Source organism: Cydia amplana, chromosome 3 (genome assembly GCF_948474715.1).
Source record: "Cydia amplana chromosome 3, ilCydAmpl1.1, whole genome shotgun sequence".
Taxonomy (NCBI): Eukaryota; Metazoa; Arthropoda; class Insecta; order Lepidoptera; family Tortricidae; genus Cydia; species Cydia amplana.
Window position 1 is genome coordinate 1716318 of NC_086071.1, and position 14864 is coordinate 1731181.

The window sequence follows — 14864 nt, forward strand, 5'->3', positions numbered from 1 at the left end:
AATTAACTTGTTTTCATTATGAGAAGAAACAAACGAGCGTAGGGCCTCCCCAGTTACTGCATTGATTGAACCGTCACCCTTTCATTTAGAATTCCCGTACCTTCCCGAATTAATCGCCCGAGATCCTCTCTCTATTAAAGTTTCTTCGCAAGTTCTTTAAGAGGCTTAACACCCATAAAACTCCGGAGATAATGTTAAACATTCATTTAAGTGCGCGAGGTCCGCCCAACTTTAGAATCGTCGTATAAATCTTATAATTCTTCGAGCGTTTAATATTCATATCAGTTTTCGGCGATGGCGGAGCTGAATTTGACGTTGGAGGTGCAAATTTGCTGTCTTATACGTAGGTAATATTTTTGTGTTAAAATGGTCGTTAAAAGAAAAATTTGCTCTTTATACTCATACTGGTTTCCAAAACTATTTACATATTTTATTTTAAAATAAGGATGTAGGCTTAACGACGCTTAACTACACCACTACTTACTATCAGAAAAAGTGTTCAATTAATATCGGAAACCATTGTTATCAATTAACACACATATTTTTAAGATTGTTGTTTTATACATGTATTCACTGACAGCTTGAGCTACGCGTTACGAGCGTAGCCGATAACAAATTTTTGTGCACCTTAGCGCCTACGAACCGAGATCCCGTCTAGCGAGTGTTACACAAAGTTTTCATTTTCACTAAATATTCCTTCAATTTCCCCTAACCAGTTCAATTCTTTTACATTGTCCATGCAGGCTCCCGAAGCAGCCAATGTTCATATTAAGCGCCCTCTAAAATAAAATTTAAACGTCGCCGACTTCAGCTATTCAGACTGGATGCGTCCCGCGGGGCGGCAAACGGCTTGCGAGTCTTGCGACCTCTCAATGCCTCTAAAGGAAAAAAGCATTAAGAGTGTAAGAATTATCAAATACTTGGTACTTAATTTTTTTCAAACCGCAATGTTACTGTTATGAAGTTTTGAAAAGAAGTAACAGCCGTTTAAATTTGAATGTAATTATACCCGTTTGGTTTACGTCGGTGGCCGAGACGAGCGGTTCCGGCAAAGCTCAGACCTGCTGGCACGTTGAATGTAAGTATGTCTCTAACTCTAATCTGTTTTGACTTCACCTACTTAGAGATCCGTTCAAAAAAAATTGCAAAATCTGTCCCTGTCTGTACGTGCGCCACGGGCCTCGCTCAGAAACCTCTATAAAATGCATATTCACAAAATATTGAACATTGAGTTAAGGTTTTTTTTGGCACACACTGATGACTTTTGAGAAGGACAATTTTAAACTACGGTGACGTGAGGCATGTCACAGGCCTTTATAATCTAACCATTTTTGCCAAGTAGATAAATATAAGTAATTTGCCTCCTCCTCCTTCGTATAGAAAAACCATACCAAACAATGAAAAATTGTCTCAATCGCAACGTGAGCCACGTGACCAAAACGTCGTAAGCGCCGTGAAATTGACGTTTCCATAGTTTTTTTCGACCGACAATAACTATTTAATGGCACAAAATTGTGGTTCTCTGTGCCGGTTCTATACGTAGTAACAATACTTGGATCAATGCTAGCAATGTCATTTTATTTAGGTAACTGGTATTCTGCTAATCTAGCATGCTGTATACAGGGTGGCCCATTTAGATCGGTCAGTATGGGAAAGTCTGAAACTATAAGACATGCGAAGATCTGTTCTTAGGAACCATGTCATCGATTTTAATAACAAGAAAAACTGCATTCATACATTTAAAAAAAACCTGTACCTACTCAGTTCGGGAATCGAACCCGGACGTTTTGAAAAATAAAACTAAAACTATTTAGATATCGATTGTGTAGGTCTTAAGCAGTAAATTTTACTATGAAACATGATGTCTAAAATGAATAAAATGAATTGTTTTCATAATCTTTAATTTATTTTAGTAAGTGTTCGAAATGACCACCGCCTTTTTATTATTTTGAGTACAGGTTTTTTTTAATGTATGAATGCAGTTTAACTTGTTATTAAAATCGATGACATGGTTCCTAAGAACAGATCTTCGTATGTCTTATAGTTTCAGACTTTCCCATACTGACCGATCTAAATGGCCACCCTGTATATGAAAAACTCACATTCTTACCTATCTTTGCCAAACTGATATAAAGCTTTAAATCTACTTGCATTTAGACGTTTGGTCGCAGCATCGAAAATAAACCTAGTACGACAATGTAATCGACGGTTTACTGCATTAAATGAGATTTGGTCACAAACGTAGTTGCTATATCGCCTAACGTGTGTCTGTCTTCGATCAGACGAGGGGGTTTTATAGCTAATCTCTACTCGTAAAGCGTTCTGTACTAGTCTGTGAACTTATACCACTTTAAGCTTGACCCGGAGTTCCTTGGCGGCCAGAAGTAACCGGACGTCAAGCTTGTGCTGGCCCACCTGTTACGATGCGTGCGGTAATCTTTGAAATATATCCCTGCTGCGATAACTAGACAATGAGTACCTGGATCCGCACTAACTTCGGTAATCACTATCGTGTGGTCTGTTTGGTCACATTGTAAACCGGTAAAATAGATAAGATGATGTCAAATTTGTTGTAAAATTCAAACAATCTTACACAAATTAACCTGTAAACTCGCTTTGTAAGCAGGGTCACTACCGACTAGGCTAGGAGGCCGTTAAACATGGGTATAATGTGTAATCGTCAATTGAAACAAACAAAGATTATAGAAGGGTAACCCACCTAGTCAATGGCGGTGTAAAGCAATTGCGGGAAGCCGCCAAAACACGTATCTCGTTCATTCGGGTCGTTACAACTTGGCCAATATTTACAGACACTGTCTACCCCGAGAATTAAGCAGCAAATAAACCCAATGAGGAGGAACGGGAAGTATTAAGAGGGTTCTCCGTAAACTGGACGTGTAATAACTTCCTGAGCAAGTCGTTCTGCCGTCGCCACATCAGCGGTTCGACTGCAATCTTTCCATCCATTTGTGGGTGATTTCACATTGTTATTGTACTTTCTAAGTAACTTGGCAGTAACTTCAAAGCTACTATTAGTAGTCGTAATAATGGTTACTAATACTTAATCAATGACAAACAACATGATGTTTAAAAAGATTTAGTAATTCAGAAGACCAATCCTGATATAAATCTTTCTCCTAATGTAAAACGTATTTGCCTTATATTAAGTTGCGGAAGATGCGGAGTGAACCCATTCCCGCGCCCGCCCATGCCGTGTTTCAGTTCACAATAAATTTAAAAAATAAACCACGCTCTTTATATTCCACTGAATTTATCAGAAAAAAGACGCTCCAAGTCCGTTAATACCCACTTAGGAAGCCCCTACGTGAATAATTAGATGTTACCGGGATTTATCCCGCTCCGTTATCTATAACACGCGTTTTAAATTTGCAAACTCATTCTTTTCGCTTTATTGGGGATAATACATCTTGGGTTGGTTGCGATTCTGATTAATGCCTTCGAGTGAAGTTGGCGCAACTTTGTCAGAGATAGCGGAGAAAAATAAAGGGACGTGACTAGACTAATTCCCTTTTTACGGCGACAAGAGGTAAAAGAGTAATTTCAGTTTGTAAATTATATTAAGCACTCCAAAGAGGTTGACATAGCCTGCTTTTTAATCCGAACCATTAGGCCGGCAGGAAAACTGAAAATAAAAAGAACTGTATTCTTCTTATAAATCCGCTCTTGTCAATTGCGTCGGAATATTTTAAACGTCAGTCTATATTTTGTGGATGATTTAGAAAATATGAAAATTAAACTTGTTACTATTTTTTCTTGTGGTAAGTCACGTTATGTATACTATTTTCGTGTAGCCAATAAAGATAAATGTGTATAATCAACATAACAAAATGCATTTCAGTTATATATTTGATAGTGGGAGCTTCCGCTGATGATGAAATCAAACGCGGCACATATCCATTCATGGTATGTCTTTAATATTATCGTACCCATTTTCTAATTAAAAACAAAATAGACAGTTAAATAATTTATCGTTTTGGAATATTCTTTAATCTTTGGAACACCAAGAAGCTTTAAAGATTTCGTCAGAAGTCGAGCTCGTGGCGCCAAGAACGTCCAAGTAACCTTCAACGTTTTCAATGCCTTTATTATGGGTTCATTAGCGAGTATATCTTATGCCAGAGATATTGGCGTGTGTATAACATTCTTGGGTTTGACATAGGGTGTTCCAAAAGTTAAACAAATACTACATACACAAATACATTGATTTCACTGTTTCCTATGTAGTAGAACTTTACACCTCTTTAATTAACAAGTTATGTATGTTTTGCGTATAACGTTTTAGGCATTCATCTACTATCAAGATGAAACAATCCTGGGCCTGGGAGGGGCCAGGTTTCTCCAAGGCGCCGTGCTCGTCCGGCCTAACTTTCTGATATCGTCTTCGCCCGAGTCCACCATCTCCAAAGACCCTCTCAGCAAGACAATGCTAGCCCGACTCGGGGCTACAGTTATCGACCATAAATTTACGTTGAATGAAGATGAGGACGAGCAGGAACAAGAGGTAACGTTTTAGATTCAGTATTTTTTGCAGGTTTTTGATTACGATATATAAGATTGTTATTTTGGTACTTGACTTACTTGACTCAAAATCTCACTGTCATAAACATCTCGACAACAATAAGATGTAGGTATTTTAACATAGGTAAACATACATACATAGTGTTCACATATAACATGCCATGCTGAGTCGGGACCATTTCGTGGCTAATTTATGTGTCATGTTATGTAATGTTATACGTTGTAATGTTATGTGTAAGTTTGTTTATTGTTTCTCTTTTTGTTTGTTGTTTGCCATAAATAAACAATTACTATTTCTATTTCTATATAAACCTTTATATCGATTATTTACTTACTTACGCCCGCTTTGTTAACCTTTACCTAATACCTAAACCGAAGTGATAAACGTTTTATTTATAATCCATTGTTTATGACTTGGAATTCACCTATTTCATTTTAAAGTTCTTACTCTGCTCAATGTTTCCAGGTCATCCAAATCACTCAACCTTCCGAACATGACAGCATCCAATGGTGGCTCACGGATATCTGCTTATTGAAGACGCTGCAGCCTATTGTCACCACTAACGCTGTTCACTTCACACAGCTCTCTACGAAACAGGAGGCTGCTGATAAAATCTGCCACATACTCATTTACAAAGTAAGTCGCAAAGGGGTTGGCCGGTCGAAGTATTTTACAGATGGCGCCAGCATAGGTTTTGCTGTGAATCCTACGAATTCTGTCAAATTCTTACTTTTTATTTTGGAATTTTGTGGCCGGGCTCTTTGAGCCAAATTAGATAAAAGTTAAACCTATGCTCGCGCCATCTATATAATCCTTTGACTCAGTCAGGAAATGAAGTACATAGCTGGGCCATTTTATTTATAGCTGTGTACTCCATAATTTTAAATTTGGGTTTTTCTAAGATTATTTCAGATTTACTCTACTCAGATTTACGTGCTCTTTCGCTCCTAATAAGAGAAAAATTGTGCCCTAAGATTTTTATTTTCATTCCTTTAACAATTTTTTGTTCAGAAAGTAGTCTACATTTAGAAAAACGGTTCATTTTCAATTATAATAAATATTATATTCCTAGTATGATTTCTATATTATTAGCCCTAAAACAAATTTCACAATAGTTTTAAAACATTAAAAATTAAAACAAAATTAATAAATCATCTAACTGGTCGAGTTATTTTGGTAAAAAAAAATGCTTGGGTTATACCTATATAAATGTTTGGGTTATTTTAATATAAATATAAGTAATATATGAAATTAAATTAAACAAAATCCTAACAGAAAAAGAGCGGCACAGACGTTAGAGTCCTGACTCGTTTATTCGTGGAAATGCTGCCAACCTCGACCGACAACTGCGGGGAGCACTTCGTTCGGGGGGCCATGACGTGTGCGGCCGATCAGATCACCAGCGACGGAATACCACCGTCTACGGACTTTTGTCAAGTAAGTTTCTGAAGGAGGTTGTCTGGAAGAAATCGCTTTTTAGCGATAAGGCCACCTGTTGTTTACCCTCTTCTTTTCTGTATCCTTTGTATTGTTTTCTGTAATGAGGTATGCAATAAAGAGTATTTGTATTGTATTGTTTTGAAACTGTTATGGCAACGTTATTATAAATAAGATTAGAGTCCCCTACAAAATATGTTTTCCAAATTTGATGACTATTAAATTTAACCTCGTAAAGCCCAATGAGCATTACAATGTAGGTACTCTCCGTCGTCAATTTAATCAGAACCTCGTACAAACCAAATAAAGCATTAATTTTGTTTCATTGTTTTTTTAAACGATTTACTATACGACAAGGTTCAAACTAAATAAACGGATAATTTGTACAGTCACGTCTGAATATATCGATTATGTACGCACAGTGCCAAAAATTATGTAGGTATACACAACCTTCATAATTATATGGGCATTAAAGTCGTGTAGGTATACATTTTTGTGCACTTTGTCCGTATCGATATTTTCAGACGTGACAGTAAGGTCTAGCCTAACCTTGGAAAGGCCTTTTTACAGGCAGGTGTAGGTATACTTACTGTACCTCTAGGAACATTATTTCCAAAACTTCCGTTATTTAGCCACATTTTGAACACTGGTATGTTTAAATGTGTCTCACGTTATACAGGGCAACAACGGCGGACCTCTTATATGCGACAACGACGTGATTGCGTTGCAAACCTACATAAAGGATGACTGCAAAGCACCCCACTTGTACCAGCTCCTGTCACCACGGAAACAGTTTCTGGATTGTGGTATTGATGAGAAATGCGGTAAAGAGCATTGCCAGCACGTTTGCTCCGTGATTCAAAAGGATGCTCCACCGACACCTACCCATAAGTTAACGGAAACAACCCCAACGGAACCTGCAACGACCGAATCACCTTCAGAAGCGACTACACCGGTGGAGCCCACCAAAACAATCGAGCGGGTGGAATCTACGGAAACTTATTTCCTTTCCACCTTGTCATCGACGACTCTCACGACCATTTCTACGAGCACGATTATCGCTGATACTTCTTCTAAGTCGTGGCCAAATGAGCGAGATGGACGCAAGGCGAACGATGAGGAGACGGATACACTGAATCGAACGGTAAGCGTAGAAGCGAAAAGCGCACCCGTCGACGAAAACACGCCGGAGCGTCGCAGGGGAACGCGAAGCCACTCGAGCGGTGACAACATCAACCTAGCCTTATTCCAGAGTCTTGTTTGCTACGTTTTTATACGTATTTTGTCATAATTGTATGCATCTATTTCAATATAGAAACTCATTTGTGAATCTTTTTTGTGATTACCTGCTGGAATTTAATAAAACTTGAAAAGGGTTTCAAATCTTTTCATACCTCACCGAAGTCTTACACGATTTACAAATTGTTGGCATTAGTGGTACGAAAAAGGCAACCGTGTAGTAATTAACAAAATTCAGATATTATGTTCCTGGAAACCATTAAAAAAATGTGGAAGTCTGAGTAATTAATCGAAAACGACGTTTTCAATTTCGTGTAATTATATTTTTAGGCCGAGTATGGACAGTATACATAGGGCACAGTAATCATTAGTGTATTTTATTCCACCCTTTGAGACCTCAACCATACACAAAGAACATAACTTCAGGTCTTACGGCTCAACCTAGAGTTAGTATTTTACAAGCTTAACTTAACTTCTTAACTTGCAATGTATGCATGTTCGGGTCAAATCTTGCAAGCTAAATTAGGTCCACTTCCCATTATTCAATAGAGCTGAAATTTCACTTACATAAAAATTGGGTTACAATCAAGCTGATCTGATCAGGAGGGTGGCCATAGGAACTGTGCGATTAACAACCAACGCAACCTAATTGTGTTTGGGACTATTAGAATTGTCTCGATGAGTCACAGAGAAGACATCCTCTAGACTGAGCATAGTAACGCTACCCCCTCTGCCACTTATACGGTAGTTTTACTCCATCTTCGAGTCAATCCCGTGCCGTGATTGGTCCGTGTCTTTGAACGGACCAATCACGGCACGGGATTCGCTCACCTCATCCCCCTGCACCCCCGTATTTTTGGCGGCATCGGTTTCATGAAATAATTGCTCTAAACTCAGTCTAGAGGATTCCTAGTCTATGCGATGAGTATTAGTTGCCTGATGAAAGTACAGTCAGTGATACAAGCTTATATCAAAATGATAACAAAATCTTTAAGCACATTTTTATGGATTTTGTTCAGTATCAGAGTCTGTTTGAAGTATTGGATCCGTCGCCAGGCGGCGTGGGCTGCAAGTATTGTAATTAGCATATCGGGTGGCGGCGGCGTTGTCTCTAATCCTGCGGGCCGCCCTTGGTAGGGTTGTCACCGCATGCGAATATTACTAAACTTACCTTCAAAAACAATACACTCTTTTTTTTGGGCAGTCGTGTAAAAAGGTGTTTCATTTGTTTAAACTTATACGACAAACACAGTTCTTATATTTAATTACTTTGAAGTCATGGCTAAAACATTTATGTAGGTGGATGGATCAACTTCTTTTTATTGTTGTTTTGTCTCGTCAGCCAGGCGACAATAGTAACATAGTTTGTTAAAAGTATTATTATACTTTATGTTACTAATAACTGATAAGTAGATATATAGGTATCCCATTATATAGAAAGGGCATTTCAATTATTCCATTGTGTCAAGATAATTTCCCATATAAATTGTTTTGTATTTATTTTACACACATTCAAGTTTACAGCAAACTCCAACACACTTGCATCTAACTGCAACTTTAAAAAAAGTGGCAAAATTTCGTGACACAATGAAATTACTGTTTTTTTTTTGTAATTCAACCGTACATTTTACAGAAATGTGTATACATCGATCGATACCTCGATACATACATGTGTATATGTGATCGAGTTAGGTAATGTACGTATGTACATTCACATTAATTTACATCTAGAGGTACATTAATGACAACGGCAAGTTTATTTCCCTTTGTGACGTTCAATAAAAAAGTAGGTACGGATATGACAGCTGTTACTCGCACAAAAATATAATAATGAATTTACTTCTGTCATTTCTGTTGCCCGAGCGAAGTCGTGCGTGCCAACCCTGCCCGGCCAGGGACACAATTTACATTTTCACAACTGGCGGCTAAGTACACTTAACTTGCAAGTCTACAAGCCTCCTGTAATTTGTTCTGAGACTTAAGGTCTCGTTAAAGACTCGGCTTAACGACTTTACTATAAGTTTTGTTTAACGTTGAGTTATAATAATTTAACATTTTTGCAGGAAGCACTAGTTGTGTGTTTTAGTTACTTGCTTGTAAAAATATATATTTTATTGACAACATTGTTTCAACCAAGCTTACACTTAGGACATATCGTTACACGCTGTTTCATTGGAAAGTAAGTTAAGTCTCTAATAGTTCAGAATACTCGAGTACGGGCAGCGAGGACAGAGCTGAAACTGTAGGAGGTACAATTCTTGTAATGGCTCCTCTACACGATGGGCCAACGCCGGCCACTCCAAGGGACGCATTTATGCGTTAGAGGGAGCAAGTGATATTGCTATCTCATTCTACCGCGTGGCTGCGTCCCTTGGAGTGGCCGGCGTTGGCCCATCGTGTAGAGGAGCCATAAACATTGCTCAAGACTATTCAAAATAACTCTATATAATAATGTATACAGATGTAGTGCATAGGTAATTGTTTTCCATCGTATTTTCTGGAAACGGTCGTATTTGTCATGCTACTTCAGTCGACCTCGGTACTTTTTGTACCGACACTGACTGAAACAGCAAGACACGTTCGCTTCCGAGAAAATACGATGGAAAATAATTATGCATTACATGTTATACCTTTAAACGAGCAATTCTTGTATATTTATTTATTTATATGTATATATATTTCATGGATCCCGGAAACGACTCTAACGATTTCGATGAAATTTGCTATATGGGGGTGTTCGGGGGCGAAAAATCGATCTAGCTTGGTCTTATCTCTAGAAAAACGCGCATTTTCGAGTTTTTATATGTTTTCCAAGCTTTTCTCGGTCTCCCAGATATTCTGTATTTAAATGGGTGTGCCCGACTGACTGAGCGAGCCGAAATTAGAAAAGCTGAAATCATAATCATAAGCTGACGTCATAACTCATCTCGTTTTTTTTTTATTTGTTGGTCCTTCGGGTCAAATTGTTTCAAATGTCCTAAAGATCAATCGTACCGATTTTCATACCTTTAACATCATTTGCAGCATTTTACTAAATTTCTCGGTGTACCGCCAGCGCTATCACCAGCTGATTAACTTAGCAGACGTTTATGAATAACGTCGAAAGTGTGTACAGTCACGTACAACAACACGTTACACAACTAAGGCCGCAAAAATAACTTACACGATCTTATTTTTAGAGCCATAAGAGCGTCACATATGTATTTGTGCGGCCTTACAAGCGATTTTGAAAATTCAACCCTGTGATTTAACCCCTAAGGGGGTAATAGGGTCATCTTTGTTAGGCCTGTTGTAAATAATTTAGTAGAAACAAAACGATACGTGTGTATACGTATTTACCCCGGACTAAGCCGACAATCTGCGCACCGCGCCAGCGGGCTACTAAGCCTGAAGACTTGCCCGTAAATACTTAAGCAAATTTGCAAGTTCGGAGTTGCCGACACTTTACGCTCACAGACTTAAACTTGCTGCTGTTTATCAAAATAAACAATATATAAGTATCTATCGACGTATGGTTTACATACAGAATATTAAGGTTATCGTGGTTGAGAATGGTAAATCTGCATGATATGTGCTCGAAATTAATTGACAATTAAATAGTTACCTAGCAAAAAACAAGGTTAAATAATTCATTTTCCTTAAAATCTCGCACATGTATATATCAGAGTTGGCATGCTCAGCGATGTTATGTTCCTTAGGTATCTTTTTAAATTTTTACCTCGTAGGACGTTCTAGTTCTAGCCATCTAATGCTATACCAATATTACTTACGTACTTATATATTTAAATATCAAACATTGAATTGAGTTCTTACAAAAGTTGCCAAGTGTCCTGAATCCAAATGTACCTATTTTAATACGACCCGATGTGTTTAAATTCTGAAAAGGGATCACATCGGAAAACTGTTATGCATATTTTAAATTTAAATTTACTTACAAGTTAGGGTTGCCTCTTGTTTCTTATTTGGAAAATGGGGATTCAAAAACTTATGAAGACTTTATGGAACAATCTGTGGCGTAGGTACTAACGAATAATTAATTAATAAGTAGAGTCGGACTTAGCTAACTCTGCATGCCATTTGTAATGACAATGTGCCGAAATGTCATCAATAATGTCAATATTCTATGAAAATATTACGTTTATAACGACACTCCCGCACTTTGTTTTATTCAAGTCGGTGCGAAGTTAGCTTAAACCGTCTCTAATCTAAAATAATGGCAGTTGTTGCATTATAAATAGTAACTATACACAACATTTCTTTTTATCTAATTTTGTCTAATACAAAACACTACGTTTTGTATTTTATAGAGGAAAATACAGGTTGCTTATACTGCTAAAGCCACGGTACTTAGTAACAAAATAGTTTTAATAGTCATATAAAAGTACCTCTTGTTGCATATAACCCTAGCGGTGAACTGACGGTGCCGAATAAGGACTTCGCGAATATCTCTTTGCGAACTTTAAAGTGTTTTATGATATTCAACGAACGTGATATAGATAAATTTACGAATAACCACTCGATTGAAATGAAATTGTGAATTTGAACATGAATGCAAAGCGCCAATTACCCTGACGCCTTTACTTTTCGTAATGGCAAAAACACTTGGACTTACTTTTGTGTATAACCTTTTGGCGCGGATGATCAACTTTAGTAGTACATTAATTACATTATACATAGGTATACAGATATAGCAAATAATGTATGCTGGCACATCATTAACATACCTAAATGTAATATTTTAACTATGCACAGTGAAGGAAGGAAATGATATTTAATGTTAAAAGAAATAATAGAAGTGTAATAAGATTAATTCATAAATGTAAGGAACAAACAAAGCTTCAGCGATAGATATAAGAGGAAATGAGTTAACAAACAAAAGGAATTAATTCAACAATCTCATAAAAACAAATAAGCAGTAAATAAAACTTTTAATAATTAAAACTCAAATGAAAATAGGAGCCTCGGGAATAATGAGAGCCAATGTAAGCTGGCCTCTTTGCCGCCTATTTTTGTATGTGAACGGAGTGCAAGTATAAGAATGGTTGTATTTTTTGCATGTCTTTTTCGCCGGCCGCTGTTACGCCTTTTTGCTAAGGAATGGCTAAAGTATGCTTTATTTCTTAGTGACGTTACGCCTTTATAGAACAGTGGTATAGTATTTAGCTGATGTCCCGGTTTAGCCCCTTGGAGGGTAAAGAACTGACAACTGTCGTTAACTCGTCCTGACTGAGTATTAAAGAGTGTAAACAGGGAAAAGATCGTAAAAATAATCGACGGGTAATATATAGGTATTTTTTTCTTAAGGAAAATGGAGCTACGAGAATTGCTCATGATTTGACATTTCAATGCAGATTCACTAAACCCTGAGTTTTAATCAGCATTGTTACCTCAGCACTAACACTAACGCAAAATTGTAGTTTTATATTTACACAAATACCATAAAAAATCACACTGAAACCAGACTAAATATATTTACACGGACAGACTCCAAATTAAGAATTAATTAGTAGTAGAGAGTTTTTCTATTGACCCATGGGTCAATAGAAAAATCAGAAAACAGTAAGTAGGTACGTTACCGTTATACCGTGTAGCAGTTTATAGTGTAGGTATTGAAAATATGTACCTACATACTAGACCGCGATCCAGGAACAGATTTCTAGGACTAAATAGCGCGCGTGATTTTTGATGCTCTTTTACAAAAAAAAAATCTAATCAAATTACCTTAATCATTTCATGAATAAATGGAACAAAGGTTTGTTTTGTAATATAAGGGCACATTGAAGAGAATAACCGAAGTAGTGTAAAAAAAAACCACATTTTTAGAGTTACCTGGATGCCGTAAGCCACCGGGGGGTAGTAGGGGGTCGAAAAGTTGTGATCCTTAATAAGACATCGTTTGGCTAATAGCTCGTATAGCTCAAATAGCATCCTGAGAATGATAGCAGACAGGTGGGACTTGGATATCCTCCGCCGATATATGTACCGACCTTCATGTCCTGCGACCTAGAAAATAAGTATTTTTATGTTTTTATGTAATAGGTAGTTTTACTAATGTAATTTTATAAGTGTCTTGTAACTAACAATCTATGGATCTGCGGAATCTGAAAATGTTTTTTTTTATTATTATTTATTTACTTATATGTAGTTCCAAACTCCAAGCTTTGGGGGCAATTTTTCCAAGGCTGCTACACTCTTTTGATCACATGTCCCGTTCCGACTTGACGAGGATATTGATAGGATAGGATATTATTTAACTGTTCCATATCCTCTATGATTCCTAATATACATATATACAGGCAATACAATGGCAATAACAGTTACGTACCTACCTACACATCAATGGAATCCGAAATTAACCAACCAAAAGACACTTGAAGGAAACGACATAAGGGACCATCATTCGACGCGAGAGATATAACAACGCGGTTTACAATCTCACTCAATAATCTCGTACCGTCCAAACCCAAGCAAGAAGTTAGCCGATCAGTTGAAGTTAGACAAGTCCATTCCACGTCTGCTTCGCTAACTGCCTCCAACAACTAATAAATTGCGGCAGATTGCGGGTATCTTAACAAAAACGCTTACAATTCCATTGTCTTTTAAACTTTTACCGCGCTGTTCGCTTCGGTCAGATACGGAACAGTCCTAGATTTATTGTGTACAAATAGTTTTGGAAACCATGTTATTTTCTTAAAATCCTACTTTGTTATCGGAATTTTGTCTTAGTAAAAGTATTGTTAAGTGTACCTTTGTTTATATGACAGAGTTAATTATTAATTTCTCAAGGTGGAAAACTTTTGAACATTATTGATTTAGGAACAAGATGGTGTAGACAAGGTATTAATGCATTCCTATTGTATTCGCGGTCTAGTAATTGATTCAACTATTGGATTCCAATGTACCTTTTAACTGTATATAGTCAAGGTATTAAAATTCAATACCTTTGATATTTACTACACGGACAATAGTCCACTAAATACATAGTATAATCGTAGTCTCTGTATCGTAGCCATACCATTGACATTCCGTCAAACGTTGTCTTTTTTGAGGGTTTCGTACCCAAAGGGCAAAAACGGGCCAATTACCTACTAAGACTCCGCTGTCCGTATGTCCGTCTGTCTGTCACCAGGCTGTAACTCATGAACCGTGATAGCTAAACAGTTAAAATTTTTACAGATGATGTATTTCTGTTGCCGGTAAAAAAACAAATACTAAAAACAAAATAAAATAAATATTTAAGTGGGGCTCCAATTCAACAAACGTGATTTTTTGTTTTGTTCTGCGTAACCCTTCGTGCGCGAGTCCGACTCGCACTTGGCCGGTTTTTATTATTTGCAAAAAGACAAACTGACCAAATTGTATGCAAAATTGTTTTTTTCTACTTGTCATCTGAAAAATAATCATCATTATTGGTGATAAACAGTAATTAACAACATCATTAAAAGGCTCATATTTGAATTATGTATGATGTATTTTTCTCTTGCTACACGACCCCGAAATTCAGCCTGTATATCATTTGCTGTACCTATCTAATAATGGGTACCACACCGAACGTCTGACCTGCAGAACCTATTCTAAAAGACGTATTAAGGAACGCATATCTTCCGTATAAATACCAATTTGATATGGATCAATAAAAACAATATAG

The 14864-nt window shown here is 37.1% G+C and overlaps 1 protein-coding gene across 1 annotated transcript; it reads left to right on the forward strand.

Annotated features, from left to right (window-relative positions):
- The first annotated feature begins 3081 nt into the window (after positions 1-3081).
- On the forward strand, positions 3082-7279 carry LOC134662875 (uncharacterized). Its single transcript, XM_063519184.1, has 6 exons — positions 3082-3779; positions 3860-3924; positions 4304-4522; positions 5006-5176; positions 5816-5977; positions 6657-7279. Exons 1-6 carry the CDS (start codon positions 3746-3748, stop codon positions 7266-7268), a joined length of 1263 nt encoding a protein of 420 aa, XP_063375254.1. The 5' UTR covers positions 3082-3745; the 3' UTR covers positions 7269-7279.
- Positions 7280-14864: the final 7585 nt, after the last annotated feature.

What these genes read in the sequence shown, in the direction of transcription:
- LOC134662875 (XM_063519184.1), top strand. Translation starts at nt 3,746, where the DNA reads ATGAAAATTAAACTTGTTACTATTTTTTCTTGTG. An exon ending in GCCACATACTCATTTACAAA is followed by an intron (nt 5,177 to 5,815) that starts GTAAGTCGCAAA and finishes AAATCCTAACAG; the next exon opens with AAAAAGAGCGGCACAGACGT. An exon ending in CGTCTACGGACTTTTGTCAA is followed by an intron (nt 5,978 to 6,656) that starts GTAAGTTTCTGA and finishes CACGTTATACAG; the next exon opens with GGCAACAACGGCGGACCTCT.